The sequence below is a fragment of the Alligator mississippiensis genome, chromosome 6 (assembly GCF_030867095.1).
Source record: "Alligator mississippiensis isolate rAllMis1 chromosome 6, rAllMis1, whole genome shotgun sequence".
Classification (NCBI taxonomy): domain Eukaryota; kingdom Metazoa; phylum Chordata; order Crocodylia; family Alligatoridae; genus Alligator; species Alligator mississippiensis.
Genome location: NC_081829.1, coordinates 26,666,399 through 26,692,700, shown reverse-complemented (window position 1 = coordinate 26,692,700; position 26,302 = coordinate 26,666,399). Strand labels below are relative to the sequence as shown.

The 26,302-nt window shown below is 45.1% G+C and overlaps 1 protein-coding gene across 1 annotated transcript in view; it reads right to left on the bottom strand.

Annotated features, from left to right (window-relative positions):
- The window catches only part of VCL (vinculin), a 117,652-nt gene that overhangs the window by 18,936 nt on the left and 72,414 nt on the right, over positions 1–26,302 (bottom strand). The window contains exons 7-12 of the mRNA XM_006273793.4: positions 11,937–12,027; positions 7,653–7,800; positions 5,465–5,618; positions 3,616–3,791; positions 2,582–2,772; positions 398–597 (exon numbers count right to left, since the gene is read on the bottom strand). Of these exons, the coding sequence (XP_006273855.1) occupies positions 398–597; positions 2,582–2,772; positions 3,616–3,791; positions 5,465–5,618; positions 7,653–7,800; positions 11,937–12,027 (960 nt within the window). The remainder of the gene's footprint in view (positions 1–397; positions 598–2,581; positions 2,773–3,615; positions 3,792–5,464; positions 5,619–7,652; positions 7,801–11,936; positions 12,028–26,302) is intronic.

The following is a 26,302-nucleotide window of genomic DNA, read 5'->3' as shown; positions in this document are numbered from 1 at the left end:
ACCTTGTGTTCTTCAAGCAGTCCTTTTTGGGGGGCAGAAAATGAGAATTTGAAAAAACATGACCAGTTTTCCCAACACCCTTTTTATGTACAAGACCAAACCTATTATTGATCTGCAATGACAGCAAGAACAGACTCTGAATCAATGTGTCCATCCCACCAAATCAATACCTTCCTAAATGAAATAAAGTCCTTTGAGAAGAGTCATATTAAGCATCTCAAGCAGTGAAGAAACCCATGGTCAGCAAGACACTTCCAGTCTTTTAACTCTGTAGATTTTCCCAAGTTACTTCCTACTTTGTGTACCACCCACATACCTCAACTAAGAGTACTCCCAACCACGAATATTTTGTGTGCTACATGAAATGGTGATAGTTCCACCTGTAGCAAAGTGTTACCTTCAAGGAGTCCTGGAGTTGGGCAGCAATGGCCCTTGCCTGAGGAGACTCTCCTTCTCCTCTAGCTGCCAGATCAGCAAGCTGGACAGCCAGCTGTTCTACACGGTCACATTTGGCAAGCAGATCTTGACGATAGGGTTCCATCATAACATTGGCTAAACGACGACCTTCAGCAACCAGTCCTCGGATTGCAGCCTGGCCTGCAGTATAAGTACTACCTCAGTAATATGCAGAGCCAAAAAGTATAGACAATAACTCAGACATACCGCTAAAGTGGCAATTAAGAGCCAAAAAAAAAAAAAAAAAAAAAGTCTCTTATAACCAGTCTAATTCTTAACTTTCTAGTTACTCAGAACATGGGGTGAAGGATCTTTCATGAGTTTATACAAAGGAATTGCAGTTTAAGCCGTATGAAGAATGTCAAGTCTCTTCAAGATTTTTTTTTCTTTTGCCCATTAGGCCGTACCATCTTCAGTTAGCAAGGGTTGGCAGAAACAGAGTATTTATTAGCTAATTACATGTTCCTACTGTGCTAATTCACCATGAAGTTCTCTCACTCTGCAAACAGTGGGTGCATCTACATGTGCAATTAAAGCAGAGCAATAAATTCTGGTGCAGTTTGTGCTGGAATCAGATACTCCCAGTTGCAGCATTTACACATGCCCCCAGGACCACGGCACTTTGAGCTGGGGCAAAGCAGCCCCAGGCTGGAAGGGGGCCCTAGGAGTCAGCCCCAGGCAGCAAAGGGGCTGGCTGCAGCACAAGGATGCTGAAGTGCGGGGTTAGGCAGCAGGTAGCCCCCGCACTTTAGCACCCTCATGCTCCAGCCCCCCCTGTCATGATCTATATGTGTTCCAGTACACATAAGTACTCTGCTACAAAACAGTACTGTCCCCAACAGTACTATCTTACGGTGGAGTTGGTTAATTTACCACACCCTAAAAGTGGTGCATGTGTAGATGGTGCTGCTTTACTGCGGAGCTAATTAGTCTACACTGCCATAAAGCTCATTCATAGATGTGCCCAGTTTGGCTAATTTTACAAATTGTGGAGCTCAAAAAGGGAGCATGGGCAAAAGTTCACTTACACTTACGTAAAGGATGGGGACATACGAGAGCATACTTGCTGATCTGCTCTGTTTAATCTATCTTTTTCTAACCTTTAGTAAGTGAAACCCAACAGCAGTATTTTACCCTTGAGTGAAAGTGAAGGAATTACTGTAATTTAACCTTCCTTACTGCAGGTTAGCAGCCAACAGATGAAACAGGTACCCCCAAACCTATAGTAAGTCTCTTCCAGATCTTTTTACAGGGTGTACTTGATCTGTCCATGCTCTCAGTGAGATAATTTTGTCACAGGACCAAAATATACAGGAACAGTTGTGCAGTGCTGACATCAACATTTTGTGAAGCCTCCTATTTTGGCTGAGTAGTCTTGCTGGAACCCCTAACAAATATTTAGACTGCAGTTTAAGGATTAGCCAAGATCATGAAGTTTGGATATTAATGTGGCATTTCATCCCATCATGCCCAATTCTTATCTGGCAGTGGGAATTAACAATTCCACTTATCACACAGCAGTGGGAGATTACAATATGGGTATTTACATAGACAATAGCAATAAATTCCAGCAAAATGGCCCATACAACTATAAAATAAAATCCAGTTTACATTTCATGATTTTAATCAATGCTTACCACAGCATTATGCTAGGAATAAGTGTAAATGTGCAAAGTTATTTGTGACATGGCTAGTGCTTCCTTAAAGGAACAAACACTGCAGAAGTATTGTCACATTATTACTAGACTAAAAATACCAAGCCAAAAATTCTTCCAGTAATACTGTATATATTTAACAGAGCGCATATCTGATGTGGTATATTCTTTACAAAGTCTTCACATGAGACTAACCCAGGATTAACCTGGAAGCCACATGTTTAAAATGAAAACAAAACTAATACCTATTAATGTATTGGTAATGTTATGACTGAGATTTTTAACCAAACAAGAAATGAATAAATTATGGCCATCACAAATGCTTATTATTCCCTTTTACACATTTCTACAGCCCTTCCACAGCCAAAAGCATTCAAACAAGTGCTATCTGACTGATGTGCAGTTCCTTCCTCAGGAGAAACTTTTTAGAATTCATTAGGAGGTTTAACTGTGATAAGTAAAAACCTTACCCACTCCACGATCATCAACTGTTGGATTGTCAATCCACCTTTGAGCTTGTTCAATCTTGCCCTCCAAATGGACTGCAGCCTTAACTGGCCTAGTGTTTGCTACAACTTTGTTAGTTTTAGACTGTAAGTTCTGCAGTGATGTGGCTATCTGCTTAGCCAATGCACGGGCCTCTGGAGAATCTCCTTTCCCACTAAGAAAAAGAAAATATAGTTACAGCCACAAGCTCCATTGGACTTGATGCAACAGGCATAATACTTTTTCAGTACAGGTTCCACTGTGATTCTGTTGCTTAGTTTACTATGACTTTGTTCACTGTTATTTTTTTAGAAAGGAGCAAGCCTAACAATGGTACACAAGTCATTGTGGCAAAACCTGAGAACAATAAACAGGAGAAATTATTTACACAGTATGAAAAACATCAGTAGACAGTTTGAGGTTGCAAAAAATCTCAAGAAAACCCTAAATTAAGATGTCAGCAACTGCAAAATGAGGCATCAATGCATTCAACTCTGCCAGACTAAAGAGGACAGCTGACAAGCACAGCCTGTCCCCACCCCTTGGGCACCTATACACATGCAGCAAGGCTGCTCCAATGCACTGTTTTTACAACACAGTGGAGCAGACTCATGGTAATTACTGATGGTGGAGTCTGCTGGAGCACATGTGCATCAGTCAAGTTCATTCTATGAGCTTTAGTTAAAAGTACCCCCCCACTGCCATTTTTAGCTCAGGGAAGCTGATACACATGATGCTTCACATGCTTTAATTAGGAGCAGCTCTCAAAGCCGCTCTAATTAAAGCACCCCACACCCCACTCCCAGAGCACATGTATAAATGTCCCTTCTTTTCAAACTTGATATAGAAACAGGTTTTAGCCAAGCACAGGTCCCTGAGGGAATGCTTTTAAGCAAAAGCTTGCTCTCCCTCTTGCTCCCTTCCTTGCCCCCCTCCTTGTTAGTTTCTGATTTAGCTAATGCCTATAGGCAAACTATATTTACTCAAATATAATGACTGGCATGATACTACTACATACTGTCTTCGTAGATCTGACAGCTTGGCAGTCAGAGCAGAGATTTCCCCCAAGGAGCGCAGAATGTCATCTCTTTCCTTGGGTTCCTCACAAAGTTCTGCAATTTTCCTGGCTTCAGCCATAATTCCACGAATATGTTCTTCTCCTTCACTGCCCCCATTAGGATCTGCAAGCCAGTTCTTCAAAGAAAAGAAAATGTACAAATAAAGATGAAGCCTTCTACTGCAATAAACATCTTTTAAACAAAATAATTTCTTAATATATTTTCTTCCTGATGTCCCCTAATAGTACCTGCCTGATTTGTTACATGAGGCCAAGCGTACAAAGTTACATACATCTTAGCCCAGCTGTCCACTCTCCCCTCTGTGCTGACATTATTTTAACTAGTACAATGCAGCTACTTCCATTTTGTATCTCTATAGCTCTATCTTTTAGACAAAGTAGCATTTTCTACCACTGTTTTAAGCAGGGTGATAGAGGATAGCTCCTCTAAAACTAAATAAATGGGAACAAAAGCAACAATTGAAGACTATGCTTTTCTTTCAAAAGAGAAAGCCCTTATATTATTCTTGTAAACTAAACAAGATAACTGCATTAATAGACTGTTTTATAGCTTCTTAAACATAGCTGCTAAGTCAGGGACAGGCAAAATACGGCCCATGAGCTGCATCTGACCAGCCAGACCATTCTATCTGGCCTGCGGGGCCCCTAAAAAAATTTAGAAAATTAATATTTATCTGCTCCTGGATACCTGTCAAAGATGACAGGAGACAGGGGCAGTAGGACCCAGGGGAAGCCACCAGGACCCAGAAGCAAAGCTGGCCTGGCCCCACCCCCCACAACCGGAAGCCTCTGTCTCCCGCCACTTTCAAGGTTTCCCTGCCAACCTGCCAGCTGCTCCAGCACCACATGGCCCCTGGCTGCATCACTGGACTGTGGGAGCATGGGGCCAGGTGCAGGAGGGTGTGTGTGTCTGTGCAATGGCAGGGGGAGGGGAAAATGCACTTCCAGTTTCACAGCTGGCACTTCCAAGGGGGTGAACTCCTACGCACCACCAATGCCCACACTCCATGCCCCCAACCCCCCACAGTATACAAGAGTAAGACTTCATGTGACACTACTGTGCAATCACCTCTATGTACACTACACAAACACATGTAAATCAGGACAAAAATATTTTTGGAAACCAAATTAATGCATGTTGTAAATGTTTGATTTTTAGAACAGAATTTGGTATTTTTCTGGTTCTGAGATGGCAAAACCCCTTGCTGAAAGGAATATTTCCAAGGGCAAGGGGAGGGACCTCTGGTAGCAAAGGTCAGGAGGTTTAGGGGGCGGGACTTCTGGTCCCAAGATGGCGACCAGGGGGAGGGGCATCTGTCAAGGGGTAGGCTACCTATGTGGCCCTCAACAGCTTGCCAAAACTCAGTAAATGGCCCTCTGCCAAAAATAATTGCTCGCCCCTATGCTAAGTCTACATACAAATCTCTGTAGAAAGCATCTGAGCCTGTGAACTTCCCAAAAGATTAGCTCCATAATTCCCTTTTTTTTTTAAACAAAGAAAGTGTCATGTCTGAAATTTTCATTTTCCCTCTGTTTTCAGAAGCTCATCTGTTTACATCCATTAGCTAATTAGAATCTACTACACAAGTAGGCTTGTGATAAGCAGTAACAGAACTCCTGTGCTGCCTCCAGACAGCAAAACTGGAAAGATTTATTTGTACACAAGAAAATGTCTCTTCATGTGGAGTAACCACATTCTGTGTCGAGATACCTGCAACAGTTCATTATGAGAACAAAGTAGCAGCTTGGGAAAATACTGAAGTATTTATTACAACAATATGAACAGTACCTGAGCAGCATCTATTTTTTTAGCAATCGCCTGCTTAGAGTTAGTCATGGCCTCCAGTTTACGGGCTGCATTTTCCACTTTTGCTGTCAACAAATCCAGACCTTGAGACACTTGCTGTGCTTTCTGCATGGCCATTGGTGTAGGACCTTGTCCTCTATTTTAAGTATAATGACAATCATAAATACCATCGGTTAAAACAAAAGCATGAAGACCAGTCCATCAATTATTAATTTGTTCTTACAATAGTCACAGTATGACAAAGTCAGTCAAGAGACAGATTTTAAGAACTGTACCAGGAAGTTGGAATCAGCCAAATACTCAGTTGAGGAAAGCTGTCTGTCTCTGTCTATAATTTTGTCTGTAGCATCATGAAGAGAACTGATTTCTTTAAGGTTTAATAAAAAAAGAAAAAGAAAAAGGGACCTTCTGGGGCAGTTGCACAAAATTACTTGCCTTTATCTATGTGCTTGTTTTGGAAAAAAGTACAATATATGAAACTTCTACAGAATTAGTTACATCACCTACTATTTTAATAAAAATGCATTGTGTCCAAAATTTTGCATTTTGTATCTATTTCGAGAAACTCCTCAGTTTACATCTATTAAAGATTTCCCATCTAAAATACAAGTAAGGCTTGTAATAGCTGTAACGGAACTCCTCTGCTGCCTCTAGACAGCATGACCAGAAAGATTACATTACAACAGCTGGAATTGCAGCATCTGTGCAAATTATGTTCTGCTGCATCTTAGAATAAGACTGAACTGACTCTGTTAAATTAAGCTAATATAAATGGAGACATCCTTGGATCCATTGTTTTTTCATGTCAAAAGGCAGATTACTATATGGATTACAAACTTTTGGGTGAACTGGAAACCTCAGGGAAGGTTATTAAGAAGATATGCAAGAATCAATCAGTATGTGGAAAAGGAGAATTAGAACTATTATTTGGATGATTCCCATGCCTGGAGATAAGATATTAAGTATGTGCTCACAAACCTTATGGTTTTAGATGTGGTTGTAGAAATCTTAAGTTATATTTGCAAAGCAGCTGAAGTAGTAGGATTTACACAACCTAAATTTAGGATTTACACAACCTAAACTGCCCTCTTCTGACAAAATCTTTTATAAGTTAACAGAAGATGTAATTGTATGACTTTCGGTCTAAAGTTCCTGTCGCCAGAGCCAGGCCAGATAAAAAAGAGATGCTTCTTCACATGTTTTAGCAGACATTAAAGTTAAGGTGCTCCAACCGTTTGGTCAACACAGACATGAATCCACGTGCAGCCAAAAAGTCTTATTTTTCTCAAAGGTCCCAAGCCAGTGAAATGAACACAAATTGTCATTTTATGGGAAGAACAGTTTGACCTACACAAAAATCTGGTTTAATTTCAAATAAACTTATACATAATTTTATGTGAATCGGACAGATGCTTTCAGAGTGAAGTTATACCGCAATCTGCCAGTGAAATCAGCCAGCCACCTCAAGTTGAGCAGACCTAATTATATATTGCTAAAAAATGCTGTACCAACTTGGAATCAAAAGCTCAAAAACTGACACGAGTCTGATTTGCCTCTCATAAAACTGAGGTTTTAAGAGTAACGATTGACTCAACATGGGTACAGATAGTAAACTGCTATAAACCAGAAGCACTGGTCTCAAGTCCATCTGAAAGAAGGAAAGCAAAAAATTAAAAAAAGACAACGATGATTTTTTTCACGATTGTCAGTAAGATGAACAACTGCTACTTTCTAATGAAATGCATCATCTAATGAAATCTCCAGGACTAGAATATCATGACTTGGATAATGTAAGCTAATTCCAAAAAGGCACCTTCTTTTTGTGGAAAATGTTTAGCAAAGGAGCTGAAAATTCCATATCTGCTAGAGATTTTTTTAGTGCCCGGTTACATTGCTATATGCTCAGTTAAGAAAAGCCTGCATTATCTGATTAAACCTTATTGTTTGGTATTGTCCTAAGAACTCTTGTAAACAGAAGTTATGTATCAATGCAAAAAGGCCTCAATAGAACCAGGGTTAACAGAACAAAAAAACTGTTCACAAAAAAACTGCCCTGCTCTACCATAGCAATGAACATCCCACCCTAACTAGCTGTATAATGGCAGCTTCAATTCTACAATTGTTTTAATAGGAAGAAGAGTTACTGTTTGAGTAATAACAAGACATTTACCTGGCTCGGAGATCAGCTACTTGATCAGTCATCTGGCCCAGCATTTTACAAGTTCCCAGAATCTCTCTGCGCTCTTTGCCTGCACACAGTTCTCCCACTTTTCCAGCTTCATCAAGAATTTGCCTTATTGCTTGCTCACCAGCATCACCTACCATGCAAAAAGCCAACAATATGTTTAATATGAGACATTCATTATTTAATAAGAGGAAACTGCTAGTTCCATCATGACCTGCTTCCCTAATTACACTTCATTCAGGAAGGAAAGTACATTTATTGAAATGATAGGGTAGGCACACACAGTGCAAGAAATCTAATACCTTACTGTAAGACAATGTTTCTGCAACACTGTACTGTTGCTTTAGATCGGGGCAGGTAATTATTTTGGGTGGAGGGCCGCTTAATGAGGTTTGGTGAGCTGTTGAGAGCTGTATGGGTAGTCCCGCCCCTTGACAGTAGCCCTGCCCCCTTGTCGCCATCTTGGGACTGGAAGTCCCACCCCTAACCCCTGACCTTTGCTACCAGAAGTCCTTCCCCTCGCCCCCTAGAAATACTCCTTTTGGTTACTCATCTTAGAACCAGAAAAAAACCAAATCATACACTAAAAGTCAAACACCTACTATAACGAACAGTATTTTAATTTCATTACAACAAAATTTTTAGTCATGATTTGTGTTTGCATGTGTATATAGAGATGATTGCATAATAACTCAAAAATAAATCCTTAGTTTTGCATATGGGGGGTGTATGGTAGGATGTGTGTGGTGTAAATATGGTGCGTGTGGGTGGTAGGGTGTGTATGGTGGGGTGTGTGGGGGAGTTGTGTATATATGTGGGGGGTTGTGGTGGCAGGGCATGGGTATGAAGGAGGTTGGGGGGGTAGGGACACCCCCAAACTCTCCCCATGGCGCAGCAGAAGGCAGGGCACTCAGGGCACAGGCACCCGGTGAGTCATGGCTCTGGCTAGTGATGCACATCACAGTGAGAGGCGCAGCCTCCACTGGGCCACCTGTGTCACTGGTGCTCCCCGCCACTCTCACACAGCCCCTGCTCTCACATAGCAGGGAGGGAAGTCCCATGTGCTGGAGCCAGCTGCCTTCCCTGCTAGAGTTGCGCAGCATTGGAGAGAAGCCCCAGGTGCTGGAGCTGGCTTACTTCCCTGCCCACTGGGGGCCAAGGTGCCTGGGACATCCCTCCCATGCAGCACAGCCCCCAGTGGGGCAGGGAAGGCAGCCGACTCCAGCGCCTGAGGTTTCTCTCCGGTGCTACACAGCCCTGGCAGGGAAGGCAGCCAGCTCCAACACATGGGGCTTCCCTCCCTGCAATGCAAGTGCAGGAGCTGTGTGTGAGTGGCGGGGAGCGCCAGTGATACAGGCAGCCCAGCGGAGGCTGTGCCCCTTACTGCGATGTGCAGCACTGGCTGAAGCCGCACCCTACTGGGTGCCTGCACCCTGAGTGCCCTGCCTAATGCTGCTGCCACTGCCTGCCAGGGCTACATGCCCTGCTCTCCCTCCAGTATCCAGTATTCCTTGGATACTGCCCATCCAAGCTTCATGCTGCTGCCATCCTTTGTTCCCCTAGGCACAGGCTCTGCATTGCCACCAACCCCAGCCCCCCAAAGCCCTGCCCCCAATACGTCCCTACATGCTGCCCAGGGCCAGCAGAAGACCAGGGAAGTGTAGCAGGTCCCCGAGGGCTGCAGCAGTGGCAATAGCAGCCCCTTGCAGAAGCTCCATGCTGGCTGGACAGGTCCTCCTGCCCACTAGGGTTTTTTGGACTACATGTAGATGTGGGCACCTCGCTCCCACCCTCATGGGAAGGAGCGGGTGGGAATTTGTTGGTGGGCCCTGCAGGCTGGATGAAACTGGTTGGTTGAATCTGGCCTGCAGACCATATTTTGCCCACCCCTGCTTTAGATATACGTAACCCATTCCCATGATTACACATAAAGTCTGAGGTTAGTTTTATATCTAGAGATGCAGCATTTAAGATTTTAAAACAGTAATCTAGATAGGGGTGGGCAGTAGCAAGCAGCTCATCAAAAATCTTGATCCTAGCCTGCCAGTTTGAGCAAACCTCTTCAGCTAAGTACAGAGGTTAAAAAAAAACAAGGCAAAAATTGACACAATCTTCACAGTTTTTTCTAAGTTGTATAAATTGAACCAGTAACAAACTGAACTGACATTCAGTGTTTGGGTGGTCAAGACAGACAGAAGCCTTCACTGGCCCAGGCTAGGAGCCTAGGGGCAATCATGTGCACCACCCCTTATGGCCAGCCTGCCTGAGGCTGCTGAACCCAGCTCAACGGCAGCCCAGGGATCACCCTAGCCCTGCCCCTTCCCAAGCTGTTGGCCTCCAAGGGGGGTGGAGGGGAGAAACACTGCCCCCTCCTGCTGCTGTGGGGGTGGGGAGCAACCACCATGGAGCTTTTTGCTCCCTTGCAGCTTGTGCTGGGCTGGGATTGGCTCAACCCCGCTTCTTCCCCAGCCAGGAAATGGCTAAGGAGGGGCGTGGGTCTGTGCCGATCCCAACCTGGCTTGGAGCTGCAGAGGGCAAGAGAGTGCCAGGTGGGAGCACGGAGGGGTATGTTCCCTCCCCTCTAGAAGACAGAGGCTAGGGAGAGGGCTAAACCCATCTTGGCCTGGCTCACTGGGCTGCAAGGGGAGGGAGCAAAAAGCCCCAACTACAGGAGCTTTTCCTCCACTTGGTGTACAGCCCACTTCGTAATATTAATGCAGTCTTTAAATTTTTTTTTTCATTTTTGGTTTTTTTAATTACCAATTGCTTTTACATAGAAATACACAAGACTTTTTTTTAATTTTTTTATAGATTATTAAACCATGTTTTCCCAAATTATTTGTAATGTGGTACTTATTTATTAGCAAAAAACCCATAGACAGATACATATTTAAACATTTAACATCATTCTAAGCAGAACACATAGGAAAAGTATTATTTGCCATAGTTTAAACTATATAATTTGGCCAACAAAAAAAGCAAAACATTATGGAGTACTTTGTATGTAAATTATTTGCTTTATATTAATATTTGAAGAAAAGAATATAGCCAAAAAAGTTTGTTCAAAATAATCGCATATCAGTGTATTAACAACGTGCCAGGAACATTATCTTTGCATTTTTCCCCCTTTAAACAAACAGTCATTTAGACATTAAGGGCACCTTTACATGAGCAGAGAGTCGGCTCTGACGCACTATAATTACAAGTTGGAGCAAACTCGATTAATAGAGTCTGCTGGAGTGTGGTAATTACTGCGCTCCAGCAGACTCCAGCATCACATGTATCAGTGCCCCCGTGCTGAAAAATGGCAGCAGGAATGGTTTAACTAAAGCTCATTTGACGAACTTTAGTTAAAGTGCCCCCACCAATACACGTGATATTCCAGGCACTTTAATTAGAGCGGCTCCGAGAGCCGCTCTAATTAAAGTGCCCCCTTCCTCCCCCTCCAAAGCACATGTATAAATGCCCTAAGGCAGGGAGAAGCAAAATCCAGCTAGCAGCTGGACTCAATTTCCCAGCAGCCCCTGCCCGCATTGCTGTGGCTGGTGTCCATGGAGATCCCAACCACAGCTGTGCTATTAAAGCTCAAAGCTGTGATTGCCATGGAGACCAGCCTCAGTTGTGCTGGCGAAGTGTGCAGCAGAGCAGGATAGGGAGCTGCTCTGGAGCCACTGGGATCTTGAGATGGGGGCAGCTTGCTTCACAGCCAGGGCACAGCCACAATCTGTAGCTTGCACGCTCCAGGCAGGGGCACGCAGGCAGTGGATTGCAGCTCTGCCCCTGCTCCAGACCAGGCTGTCACCACTGCAAGGAGGTGGCAGAGCTTCAATGTGCAACCTGTATATTCCAGTCAGAGGCGCGCAGGGATCACAGTTCTGCCCCTGCTCCAAACCAGGCTGTTGCCACTGCAAGGAGCCAGGGCAGAGCTGCAATCCCCTGCCGCCACCCCTGTCCGGAGTGTGCCGCCTACAGATTGCAGCTCTGCCCTGGCTCTGGAGAAAGCTGCCCCCGCTGCAAGATCCCAGCAGCTCTGGAGCAACCCCTTGCCCTGTCTTGCTGTGCACCCTGCTAGCGGGGTGAGGCTGGTCTCCATGGCAACCCCAGCCTTGCGCTTTCATGGGCAGGTGTGGCTGGAGTCTCCCCCACAGGGATGCACAGGGGTGGCTGAGAAATGGTGTCTGCTGCTGACCAGATCCAGCCCGTGGGCCAGACTTTGCCTTCCTCTCCCCTAAGAGTTTGAATACTGCATTTGGGGTGATTTTAAAATACCTGCTGGTGCATTAGGATCCCTTAGCCATCCTTTTGCCTGGTTCATTTTGGAATCGATTAAGGCCAAAGCTCTCTTCATGGCTTCAGTGTCCTTTGCAAGAAAGAAATCAATCACATTCATTCAGTTGTCAAACCACAGATAGCTTACACAGTCAAAACAGACAGAAGTTGAAGCACAATCTGCTTGCATATAAAGCTTTTATAAAACAGCCCCCAAATGTATTGATACTAGCAGGTTACAGTCAGAGCCCTCCCTAGGGGTGTGCAGGGCCCGGGGCATATAGGGGCACAGGCGGAGGGGGGAGGCAAGTGTCTGGAGCCAGCAAGCCTCAGCAGTGGCAGTGCACGGCGGCCACAGTGAGGCCTATACAGCACTGAACGTGGGGCTTTCCAAAGCATGGGGCCCGGGGCAGTCACCCCGATTCACCTCCCCGCTAGGGATGGCCCTGATTACAGTCCTTTCTTTAAGATTAAAACCAACAGACATGTTTTCATCCTGCCCAAAAATGCAAAACCAAAATCTTGCATGCAAGTTTAGTTATTTTGTCTGTTCACTCATTTTCCTATGTTATACCTCCCAAAGACAAAAGCTCTAATAATCCATTAGCTCCCCAACATAAGTATAAGTGTACATAAAAATGCTTTAGGGACTGCACTACTGAATGAAATTATGATTTAGAACTTTTCCCCCACCAACTTTATACCAATGGGAGTGGTAATCTTCCAGGCAGAAATTCAGTTACTATTTTAATGTCCTTTCCCAGATTAATCTGTTGAGTGTTTACATTTTTGCAATTTATCCAGCTTTCAAGTTAGAAACAAGCTACCATGCATTCCCTTTAAGGGAGAAGGTGGAAGAAGATGGATTCACGGCCAACTATTAGAATTTACAAATAATGAAAGCTTTGAGTCATTAGAGACTTATATCTGCACACGTTTATGGGCTTTTTCATTTTTTTTAAACTTTAACCAACTCATGACACTGCCTTTGTCAAAGACACCCCTATTTTGACCATCTGGCCACTATCAGCTCACTAAAGCTCTTCTGCTTAGAAAAGGCCAAAAAATCTAGTCCTCCTTCCACTGCATGAGCCTGTCACTGTCTCATCTGCAAACTCTCCACTAGAAGCCATTGTGAGTTTTCTATCTGATGTATATACAATAAGAAAATACAAGAACCACTATGAGTAGGAAGTTAGAGAAGAGGCCAGAAAACAGCTCTTAAACAAATGTATGATAAAAGGTAGCAAATTTGTTTAATGTGAAGTTCAAAGCTGTGCTGTCAAGTCAGACTTCCAGCAGCTTTATGCAGAGTTCTGTTACCCGACAGCAGGGGTTAAGAGAGGAACCCTGGCCCCTAATACAACTCCAACGTAACAATGTCTGAGCTCAGGACTGCAAAGTCCCTGGGGCAGGGATTAGTATCTTGAACTATATGGGACACAATGACAACACCAACACACCAATTTTTTCTGAGCTAGTGTCATCCCTAAACTTAATCACTGTGGTATGTATGCTCTTATCAACACAAAGTCATTGCTTGATGACCTCTACTGACTCCCAATTCATTTCAGAACAGTTCAAGGGCTTGATTACAATCTATGCCAAGGGTATTCAACCCTTGGCCTCTGGGCCAGATCCAGCCCCTGAAGCAGTCTCACCTGTGGGCATCCCCATAGGTCTGAAAGTCTGATGCTGAGGGAGGGTGCACAGGACTTGATCCCAGTATGCGAGGCCAGGCAGGGACAGCGGGGGAGAAGTGGTGCATATGGAACCCAGTCCCAGAAATCACTGGTCCCGTGCTACTTGTCAGGCCCACAGAGTCAAAAGATTGACCACAGACTGACCTATGCAGGCCTATATGCTCTGGGATCCATCTCTACACAAAGTCACCTCATGCCATGTTAGAGTTTCTAGGTGGCTCGGAGTATGGGCCTGGGACTGCTTTCCAGAACCAGTGGAATAGCACTTAGCAGAAAGCCTTGCTATGAGAACCTGTTCCCTTGCAGTCTGTCAAAGAGAGAGATCAATAAGCTTCAGAGCCAAGGACAAGATCCAGGTTGGAAAGGCTTATTACAGAATATCCTGGTGGTCATCACCTTCTGATCCCACAGTTTGCTAATTCTGTGCTTAATTCTTAATAACTTTATGCTAGTAGTCTTAAGTATTATCACTTGTGATGGTTATAGCTGTCAACTGCCATTGTCCCCCTGCTTTACCAGTGGCAGGTTAGGGTGTGATGCCTTATACTTGTGTGACAAGGTTGATTGTGTAACTTTAGCAACAGGTTATAAAAATGATTTGTATGGGATAGTTTGGATAGGGATGATCCTGCCTGAGGGAGGGGGTTGGACTAGATGACTTACATAGGTCCCTTCTAGCCCTACCTTTCTATGATTGTATTATGTTTCAGATGAGGACTAAAGGAACTTCAGCTCTCAATGGGCAACGAATAAGCCAACTGCTCCATAAATATTAAAAACCCCCTAAATATTTAAAAGGCAAACAGATCTGTCACAAGTGTCTTTAATAAAGTTCCAACACTGCATAATAGACTCATGCGCCTACAAATTAGAAATACATACATCTTTGCAATATTATTGCCTCAACACCTAGTCAACTTCATGTAGTCACCTATTTCTAAAGGGACTTCCTAAAAGGGAAGATTTATGTGGTTGTGTTTGTGTAATACGAGATTGCGTCTTTAAACTTTGCCTTGGAGATTCATGAGGGCAGATTAAAAATAATTCCTTCCAATTCAAATTAATTTAAAACTTAAAGACAAAAAACACATATTTTCCTTATGTCAGGGGCGCACAAAATATGGCCACCAATTGGCTGCATCTGGCCCATGGCTGCCACATATGGGGCTTGATCCCATATACTCCTACACACGCCATGCTCCCACCTGCACCCACCCTGTGCCTGCCAATGGCACCATGCTAGCCCCAGCCCCAGCCCCAACCAGTATACACAGCTTCCCAATACTGCTGCTGCAACCACCCAGGTACTTCTCAGCTCTCCCCACTGCCCCCACCTCCAGTGGCTCCTCCTCCTCCTCCCCCTGCTGTGCCACTCTGGGCATCAGATAGCACAGGAAGGCAGCAGCAGCTGTGCGGGTGTATGCCAGGCACCACACACCTAGTCAGGCAGAGGAGAAGATGCAGCCAGGTGGCTCCTGCCCCAGCCCATGGGGCTCCAGCCCCAGCCCCAGCCCCTGACTGCCTTCCACCCACTCTGCCCAACTGGTGCAATGAGCAGCCACCTGTGGGTGACTGAGAGGGTAAAAGGCAGCCAGGACCTGGAGCTGGAGCCAGAGCCCCACCTGCTGGGACAGAAGCCACCCAGCTGCAGCTTCCCCCCGCACCTAGCTGGGCGTAGGGTGCAAGGCACACATCCCCATGGCCACCGCTGCTTCCCCGTGCTACCTGCTGCCCAAAGCAGTGCAGCAGTGGCAGGAGGAAGAGTCACTGGAGGTGGGGGGAGGCAAGCAGTATCTGGGCAGCCACTGGGAAGCTGTGTGTGCTGGCTGGGGCCGGTGCTAGGATGGAGGGGAGACCATCAGTGGGCATGGGGTGGGTGTAGGCAGGAGTGCAGCATGGGCTGTCCTGGGCAAGGAGGGGCTTGGCCTTGTGCAGAGTACCACAAGGATAGCTGTGGACTGGATGGGGGGTGGGGCTGTACCACAGCTGCACCACCCAGGTGAGCTCTGCTGCATGCACCCCCTGCCTCCCCTCCCTCTCCGCACCCTCGACTGGTTCCTGCAACCTAGCATATGGGCAGCTCCCCACACACATGCGCATAATGCCCCCTGACATATCCACACCCTCCCAATCCCACCCCGCCAACATACTTTATTCTGAGCTATTATAAGCTCAAATAAGGTGAAGGTGAATTGCCTCTATATACACTGTGGCAGGCCAGTAGGGGGTGCTCCTGCACTGAACCACTCAACTCACTGGGCCCGACCACCTTCCAGGCTCTGAGTGCTTCCCTGGGGGCGCCTCACATCTCCCCGACCCCCTTCCTGGAGCACACCCGCTAGCCTGGGGGTAACACCACCACCTCCCAGGGTCTTAACTGATCCTGTGCCCCCTGGGAAACACAGGCCTGGTAGCCCTTGAGGGTACTCAACCCACTTCAAGAACTTTGGGTACTTCCCTCAGTTTGAAGTACAAATACTGGTCTCCCTTAGTCAGCTGAACCAAGGGGACCCCAAGGCATAATCTAGACCCCCTCCCAGTAAGTCTCCCACCTTAGGTACAAAGGAGAACTTTATTGGTTACAAGGAGTAGGTCTGGAATAAGGTACAGGGTAGAACAATATCAGAGAAATCCCATAGAGCAAACTGGCATGGCTGGGTAGCCTTTGATCACGTATCTGAGTTACTGCAAGCTATATATCTAGTTCCATCTCAGGTAGCTTACTCACAAGTATCATCTAGAGGCAGGTGGAGATTCCCTCTGGAGGCAGGCAGTTCATTGATCATGAGTTTCAAGAGGAAGAGCAAGTTTCAGATGATCCAGCTCTTCTCTTTCTAAGTTTTCATCGTGGCTACTGCTCCTCCTCCTGGGTAGTCCTTAACTTATATAGACCTTATGACCTCATTTACCTGGTCCAATAGAGGCCAGCACCTGTTGGCTGCCAGCCAACCAATTTGAAATGCATCACTGGTTGCTAGGTAGAATGGCAGGGTCTCTAGCCCCCTCCCAGTCAGGTTGGCATTGCTCAGAACAATAAGGAGAGTAAGCCCCTCACCCAGGTATGTGATGTCAGTCACATAAGCAGAGGGAGCAGGTTTCCCCCTCCCTCAGGAATGTATCCAACTCAGGTTACCTAAAGAGATGGGATGTCTGCCCTCTCTGCAGGGCCCATGTTAATCAAACTGTCACAGAGCAGAGTTTTGGGGGAGAGACAGAGGTGGCACTCTGCCACATACACTGCTCACAAAAAAAAAAAAAAAAAAAAATCAAACAAATCAGGACAAAAATATTATTTGAAATAAAATTAAAATATAGTACTTTGAATGTTAGTATTTTTTATCTATTATTTGTTAAAATTATGTCTTCTGAAAGATTGTGTGTATGGCCTTCAACAGCTCACCCAAACTATTAAAGTGGCTTGCCAGCCAAAAGAATTACCCATCCCAATCTATGTTATCATCATGCCTGAAAAGTACATAAAGTTAATTCTGTTAACTGTTATCTTCTTTGTTGATTTGTGTAACTGTGGTTGCTAAAGTGCCACTGAAAGACTTCTGTAATTGAATCTCAAATTTAATCAAACTGTTTTTTGGTTGAGGCTTTTTGATCGAATTTTTGTTGTTGCTGTTTTGATTTTTCACAGATATTTTCATTTTTAGAACTGCAAGTGTAGAATTTCTCAGTATTTCTTCACCTTTTTCATTTAGCCAAAGTGTTTATTCTGCACTTAAAATCTTGTGAATATCACGTGGCCAATACACCTATGTCTGGGATTCCCCGAAAGTGACAGAAAAACCATCACAGATTGCTATAGCTCCTCCTTTTCTGTCATCAGTCAAGCTCTCTTCTTGGATATTTAAGATTCCTGCTAGGGAGCCCACTCTAAGAGCTAATAAATTTAATTACACCTAATTTAAGTAAATCTTTGTTGTTTTGTTTTTGAGGATTTTTTTAGATCTCAGCTTTTTCATCTTCGCTTCACACTCAGGACTGTATAGAAAGCATTTGTGGCCTACTGAAGTCATTGCTGCAGGCTATTAGTGCGAATGGGTTTTGAACAGTAATGCAAAAGATTGCTCTCTAAATTTTCATTCTGCTTAAAGCAAGTTTCTTTTTTAGCAGGCATCCTCAATTAAAATAGGTTCCTTAGCTGAACATGCCAGTACTCTATTTGTCATTACCTCATCCCTTTGGTGCACAGATCTCTTACCACCATAACATACTTGGAGAGACAACTGGAATGCAGAGATCATTAAAATGTACGGTCTTATAGATAGATCCTGGCCAGGAGACAGGGACCTGGAATTGAAAGCTTATCTAGGGCATCATTTTAAAACATTCTTGCTTAGTAAGTTGTGGGCTGAAACGTTTTGAGCTTCAATCTTCCTTCAGGTCCATTTTTGTCTCCCCTATAACTCAGGTGCATTAATGGCATCTATTCATGGCATGTTAGTAATGCCAATTAAGAGTGGGGAATTCACAGCTCTGATGCAATTACATCAGTAACATGTACTTTTTTCCAGTCTAAGCTCATCTTCAGTTGGGGTATTTGCTGTTATAGCAACATACCTTTTTCCATGTAGAGAAGCGCAAAGTTTTCCCACAAAGCAGCTGCAGCAACAGGAAGAAACCTATTTGGTTTTGTTTTGTTTTTTCAAAAAGCCTAGACAAAATAAGTTGCACAAGCAGAATAACCATTGCCTGAGAGGAGGAGCAAAAAAGAATGGGCCCTTTGTGGGGAAGATAACATCCAGATCGAGTTACCAGTTTTGTGATACTTCTGCCCTTACTAGATATTTTCCAAATCCCTCAGAGTATATTCTAGTCCAAAATGTATACTGGCAGTAGTGTTATATGCAAGGGAAACTCAGAAACCCTGCAGAGACTGAATATAACATACAAACTAGGGAAGCTGAAAAATACTTCATTCCTTTACCAAAGAAGGGAATGCTGAGGGAAGTACAGCAAGTCCAACTTTCTGGCATAACAGCTGGCTTAGTCACCACACAAAGCTCAATCTTACAAGGTACTGGACACGTCCCAGCTTCCCAGAGCGCTCGTTGTGAGTTGAGGGCTCAGGACCTTGTAGAATCCATTCCTTATTCACTATAGGCTGACTCCTCTGCTGAAGAATGAGTTACATGCAGTTAATACTGCAGTAGCAGACAGCTCACATGCCTACAGGCCGAGAAAGAAGTAGGGAAAAACAAAGGAAAAACTAACATTTGTACACTCAGATTATTGTATGTAGTTTTATCCCAGTTTTACTTCACAGGACTTTTCATTACACTGCAAATTTCAAAAAAGAGAAAGAAAAGAAAAAGCTGCAGCTAGACAGTTAAAATAGCTATTGATTTTTGCCTAAGAAAAATGCCCATGTTTGTCCAGCACCTCGATCCTAGATCAGTATTCAACCCATCTTGAGTACTGTAAGCGACAGCTCATGGTACTGTGAATGAGATGTCACAACCCATAACACTCCAGGGGATTTCAGTCAGTAGAAAATAGGTTTGAAAGAACTTAAGCATATTTCTACGTAGTTATAATTACAGATATATTACTTATAGCTGTTACTCACAACCAGGCTATGAAACAGTGTTGGAATTTGCTTGAACTTTTCATTAACACTGGTATAACTGCACAGTCCCTCCCTCCCACATAAGAATTCCTCCTTCTAGCCTTTCCTCTTAACTTAATTTCCTCCCCTTTCTGGAGGAATATTTTTTTACCACAAGATACATGCAACAGGTATAAGGGGAAATAAATTAATAGCTCCTCCCTCCTCTAATCAACCATTTGGCATGCTTACAAATGGAAAAGGAAAGTCTACTGTATGTGACTACTGGCAAGACAACCAAATCAAGGGCTTGTATTTCTTACACCTGCTCAGTTGTAACATTTATCCTTGATACCATGAAAAGTTCAGTACACAGGTAGTGCCCAATGCTGCATTTCCAAAATCCTGGCAAACTGCCACCATCCTACAATCTGAAATAAAATTGATTATTAAAATACTCTGAATTTAGTTAGGGAGCACCAATGTACTTGGTATACTGGCCACAGAACATATTTATGTATTATGTATTTGGACTAACATTTTCCCATGTGAGAAGCTGTCAAAATATGAGCTATTATATAAAAAAAAAATCTTTACCTGAATTACTAACAAAGAAGCTATTCATACATATTAAGAATTCTTAACATCTAACTTACTTTTTGCTAGGGGTGTGCGAAACGGGCCATATTCGATTTGGATTCAACCCGAATTGGGGACAGTGATTCAATTAATTGATTCAGATCACTGTCCGTTGTCACGGCGGGGTCCTCGCGGAGGGCCGTGATCTCCTCGAGGTCCCTTGCTCCGTGTCAGGCCGGCCCAAGGCACCCTCTAATTCTCGCCCGCCACGTCTTGCTGGAATATGATTGGGAGGCTGCCTATGACTCCCTGGGCACAGCTACTTGGGACCTCTGTCCCCGTGGTTCTTCCGGACCCCCTGGGGTCTCCCGATATGGTGGGTGTTCTCCGGACACCCTAGCCTTATGGGCTCTGCGTGGCTCCTACCAGCCCCTAATACCACGCCCCAAGCCTCGCAGATGTAATAGACGTTCGTATGTCTGCACGCCCGCTTCCTGGGCCTCCTCTATGATCTAGCCCACTCTGGGCTTTCTCTAGTACCCAGCCTCTTACTGGGACTCTCGTCTAGCCCACTCTGGGCCTCCCCTGACGGTGTGGTCCCACTCAGGGACTCCCTAGAGGGCCCCGGCCCTTCCGGCCAACCACACGGGTACCCTCTCTGATACGGGCTCACCGCGCTGCTACTCCCTGTCTTCTTGGGGCAACCGCAGCGCCCTGCCTCGGTCTGAGGGGTGTTGCCGCACTAGCCTGTGGCCGGGCTCGCTATGCCCGTCTCGGGCTCCTCAATATGGCCCCGCTCTAGGGCTCCTCAGTATCGCCCCACTCTAGGGCTCCTCAGTAATCGCCCCACTCTAGGGCTCCTCAGTATGGCCCCTCCTTAGGGCTACTCTGTATCGCCCCTCTCTAGGGCTTCTCAATAATACAATGTGGCGCTCCCCCTCTTTGGGGCTCGCCGTGCCCCCACGGGGCTTCTCAATGAAATCGCCCCTCGCTCTGGGGCTGGGGTCTATGTACCCCGCACGTGATCCGGGGTCTATGTCCCCCCCGTCTGCAACCCGCAGCTGTGCTCAATTGGCTCTGTCAGGGCTCTCTCCCTGGCAGTTTCTCCTCTCTAGGAGCAGGCACTGGGGTGCCCTGCAACATCCCTGATTTGATTCAGGCAAATCCAAATCTGAAGATTCAATGCTGATTCGGAGAATCAGCAATTCGGCCATAGACACAGCTTTAAATGTTTTTTCTACATACCTCGAGGTACCAGGCACGGCTTGTGAATGCTGTGATGGTGGGGCAGATGGTGGGGCATGCTCCCCGGCAGACTCAGAAGTGGACTGGAAGTGCTTCTGGTCCATTTCTGGGTCTGCTGCTGAGTTTGCTGGGGAGCCCCCCCATGCTCCTGTGGGATGCTCTATCCGCCCCAGCATTCACAAGCCACCTGACACCTTGAGGTATGTAGAAAAAACATTTAAAGCCATGTCTATGTCCAAATCGTCGAATCTTTCCGAATCGATTCAGAGGGTTCCAATTCAATTTGGAGAGATTAAAGGGTCTCCCGATTCGATTTGGATTCAGAGATTCAGCCACTGAATTGGGCCGAATCGAATCAGGGACCAAAGCTTCGCACAGTCCTTTCTGCTGCATTCATTAGACTATGAAGCTTCCTGGTTTTCCATGCACTAGAACTGTGAAGATGTGATGAAATCATGGGAATTTCTGATAAATAAATCTATTGTATCTACTCAAATACAAGATGAATCAGCATGGAGAAAAAAAGCCCCTTGTCCTTGTATACAAGGAAACCTCGTTAAATACACTGTTTATCATTAAACTGCTACAAGTCATAATGAACCACTAAACTGCATATATTTCAACTTCTTCAATTCCACAGCTGAACTGTGCCTTTCTTTCCTATTTCCAATGACCTGTTTCTTCACTAGCCTTAAATGTCTGACAAACTTCACCAAATGGGGCCCCAAAGAGCTCACCCAGAATCCCTCTGTCGCCCCCTCTCTCAGCCTGGTGCATATGATTAGCAGGGATCTGGGTTTTCCATTTCCCACGGGAAAAACAGAAAAGCGCAGATTTTCCTTTTACCCAAGAAAAACTTGGATTTTTCATTTTAATGGAGAAACATACAGATTATGCATTTTTGCAAAGACCTCTCTGCAGGCTGGCAGAGTTCCAGCCTGAAAGGGGCTGGGGGTGCAGAAGGAGGGCAGTCAGGCTGGGGGCACCATGTGCATGTACAGGCATATGGCCACCAGGCAGCCTGGAGAGCAGCTCCTGCAGGTAAGTCTGGTGGGGTGGGGGGAGGGATAGTGATGAAGGGAGGGAGTTGGGCAGGGCTGGGCCTGCTGCCCAGTTTGGGCAGTGTGTGGGGTTTGGGGCCAGAATGCATGGCCACAGAGCACCAGCAGCAAGTGGGACGGGGCTGCAGGCAGCTCATCCGGGGGACAGGAGGAACGAGCTCCCCATCACTCCGCACACTCCTGGGAGGGCAAGAAGGGGCGTGTGCCCCCAGATTCATGCATGGCATGGGTGCAGGCTGCTCACTGCAGGCTTGGGCTCCCCATCCTGTGGCCTTGCCATGACAGGTCCCACCAGCTGGGCTGCAGAGACCCTGGGGGTTGTGACCCCCGGTGCTGCCAGGTGGATACAGGGCGCTTTGCCAGGGTGATGCAGGGCTTGTGGGGTGATGCAGGGCAAGCAGGCCCCAGGGGGAGGGCAGCAGGGCAGGGAGCCCAAGCCTGAAGCAGGCAGCACACATCTGCCCCCATCCCGTGCACATATCTGGTGGGCACATGCCCTCCACAGTCCCCTGGGAGTGAGCACAGTGGCAGGGAGCCAGCCCCCCTGCCTGAGCCTGCAGCAAGCAGCCCACACCCACCCCCCTCCCCCCACACAAGGGGCTCCGCTCTGGCCATGCTGCCCACAGGGGAGGGGGAGCCAGGCTCCATGCCCCGATCTGCCACAGCAGCCACTGCTTCCTGTGGGCAGCCATCAGGGCTCAGCTGCTGCTGCTGGGAGCAGAGGGAAGTGGCCCCAGGTCTCTGGCCCCACAGACCTGGCAACTGGGGGCCCCCTCTGGCAGTAAGGGAGTAAGGGGTCTGGACCTGCATCCTGGTCAGCTAAGGGGGCAGAGGGAGCTCTGATTTTCTATGACAAAAAACCCAAAATCAAATACCAAAATTTATAGGTATTCAGAATTTATTTTATTATAGTGACTGAAGCACTAGTAGGCTTCAAAATTTATTTGAAATTGTAAATATATCAATAAAACATTGTGCTCAATTGATACCTATGTATATAGTGGTGTTTAATTTTAATTGAGGATTTTTATCAGAGAATTTGCTTTTTTTTTTTCAGAGAAAACCAAGATCCCTGATGATTAATGTGACCTTTCCCTCCTCCATGAGGTGAAGTTGGACCAGGCTGCCCTCACCACATCTGCATATAAATTTTTGGAATATCCCAGGATTTATGACAAGAACACCTGGTTCCAGTCATAGGGTGGGGGGGACTAATTATCACATGGATCACTTGTGGGGAATATCTTGAATGCACACACACACACTGAGTAGTACTGAGCTGTGGGATCACAAAGGCTTGAAACGCTGTTGACTGATGGGGCCCAGTCCAATGAACTACATGGTAAATCATGAGCCTTTTGGCTTTGAACTAACATCATGCATCATTTGTAGTTAGTATAAGCACATGCCAAAGTGCTGTTTTTACAAGTATGTTTACGGAGTACCTGTGCTAAAACTTGCAACCGTTTTAAAAAAGGTAAAATGCATCATTCTAGATTAACTTAGTCTATGGATACCTGTACTAATTTGTCTATATGATAAACCATGTTTATTTCAAGGTCAGTGCTTTCAAGTTTGCCCTTCCCTGTCTCAGGGAGAGCAGGATCTGACAGTAAGGAGTGAGGGAAAGTACTGCAAGGGGAAGAAGGTGTGGTGGGGGTACAAAAAGGAAGGGGACTACCTGACCCAGATTTATTCTCCCTGATGTAGCAGTGGAAAGAGGGGCAAATTCAAATTCAAGCTAAGCCTCCAAATATAAGGGGCCATCATATATGTGAGTAAATACAGTATATATAAAGCAGAAGCTACTGTACTAAGGCACTTATCCTTAGTAAAAGTTTTTTGCATTCTAAAGGAATTTTGAAGTTGCTGCTACTGAAGAGCAGGAATTTTGGAAAGGATAAAATTACTCCAAAAAAAATCTTGGTAAAGACTTCCTGACAAATAGAAAGCTTCCTCTTGCATGTTTGGGGTTGACATTCATTGGCAACAGATACTAGTAACATATTGGAAAATAAAAACATTAACAAAGCTATCCTTAAAAAAAAAACAAAAACAAACAAACAAACAAAAAACAACTTAGAACTGTTCCTATCAAATTCGACATCTTGTCTTTTCATAACTTGACAGAGAGTATGTATAGACATTTGCTCTTCCAGGAAAAACTCTCCTAGGAGACATTTAACCCTGGCTGTCCCCAGCTTATTCTTCTCCCAGGACAGCCATTTTCCCTCTGGGAGAAACATCCTGAGCATCTGTACTCTTGTGGTTTCTCCTGGGAGACCAGCAACTCTCTCGGGAAAAACTGAGTATCTGTACATGATCATGCAGCAGTCTAGCTAACACTCTACTGAAATAATTAAAAAAAAACCTATACACATAAGTATGGTGTTACAACTGGCACACACAAAAAAAAATGCACAGCACACAGTCTGCACACAGCACAAAATGTCAAACATGCTTTTTGGTTTTAGTATAAAAGTAGAAGTGTAGGGTCTGAAAGAAAGCTTACCTTCTAAAAGGTGAGAAAAAAGAGTAAGAAACAAACAGGAGAACAAAAACAAAGATGCATAAAGTAGTCATGATAAAGAAATAGTAGTGGTAAAATACTTCAGATGCAAAATAAGGGTCAGGACATCAATATGTAGGTCGATGTGGTTTAATCCCTTGCTCAAATTTGAAGTTAGGTTTCCTGAAACAACTAATAATGGTGAACTAACAGGTCTTTATCCCTAAAGATATTTTTTGAAATAGTTTGTTGTTTGCTGTTGTGCTACTATTCCCCCAAACCCTATCAGCAACCTATTTAAGGGGCCATTTCTTTGTCACTGTAGTTACCCAGGATGTAAACACATATAGGAGGCCTTCTCCAAGCTGCCAACGTTTCCTTCTGCTGAGCAGCAGACATGGGACTGAACTGGCAACAGAGACATTTTAAAAGTTGACAAGAAAAGAAAGGAGAACCACGCCAGCACTCGCACGTTCCATCTGCATGACAATAATTTGGTAAACATTCCATCTAATCAGACCTCAGATTACACCCTCTCTCTTCCAAAATGACTGCACAGCCCAGAAAGCCCTTTCTGAAGGAGACAAGTAAGGACAACAGACAGTAACACTGGGTGCAGACAGAAAAGACAATTTTCACCTGATATGGCCACAGGACGTGGTCTATAACCATAACCAAATACAAGTGCAAAAACTGCAGACTGCTTCAAAATGCCCAATCTGGCAAAAATCTGAACCCTCATTTCATTGCATGAGGTTTCAGATGAAGACATTTCAAAACATAGCATCTTCTGTAATTTGCGTCTGCGCTGCCTGCTAGCCTCTGAGCTGTTTTCAGAAGGGAGAGGGGGAGCAGAGGGAGTTCAGTCTAGGGTTTTTCAGCCTCTCCTGGAGGATGGGGCAGACGTATTGTAGGCCCCCCTACCCTGGCAAGGTGGGTGGTCCAGTTCACCCGCCCAGCGAGGGAACCCCTAGGAGCTCCCTCTGGTCCCTCTCCCCCTCCCATTCTGAGAACAGGGACAGGCTGGGACTGGAGGAGGGGTCATCGCTAAGGGAAACAGGCTGTATGCTGGAAGCCAGCAGCTAGATTCCCTCCCTCCTGGAACCAACAGTAAACTTCTGTTTGGCCTGGAGATCATTGCAACTTGGAACACTTCCTGCAATGCGTTCTCAGTTACAGTGGGGAGCTGCACTTTTGTCTGCATGCACTACCTCAACACTCAGGTAAATGCAAAAGTAAAAGATTTTCTCAGTTAATCACCACTTGTGGAACTTTACACCTTGCTTCAAACAAAACTTCAGTCAACATGACTGTGAGTTAACTTTTTTCCTAACACTTACAAAAGCGACTGGGTAAATAATGAGTTATGAATACTTAAGTATTAAACCAGTTTTAGGCATGATTTCTATAGATTGAGAACAACTTTTGTAACCAACTTATTCCCATTTTGCTAGATGAGGTATGACTGTCACATGCTTCCCTCCTTTGGGAAGACTGCACTGCATTTTACAATTATCTTGTGAAGCCAAAGAAAGAAACCAAATTTAACATAAATCACAATCTCTTGAATGCTATCAGAGAGCACTTCAAATAAGCTGTTGGAACAAGTTCACATAATGTTCTTTTATAACCTTTCTATTATATCAAATCAAGTAAGAGTAACCAGTCGACAAGATTTTTTTGTTTTGTTTTTGTAAGAAAAAGGTAATAGC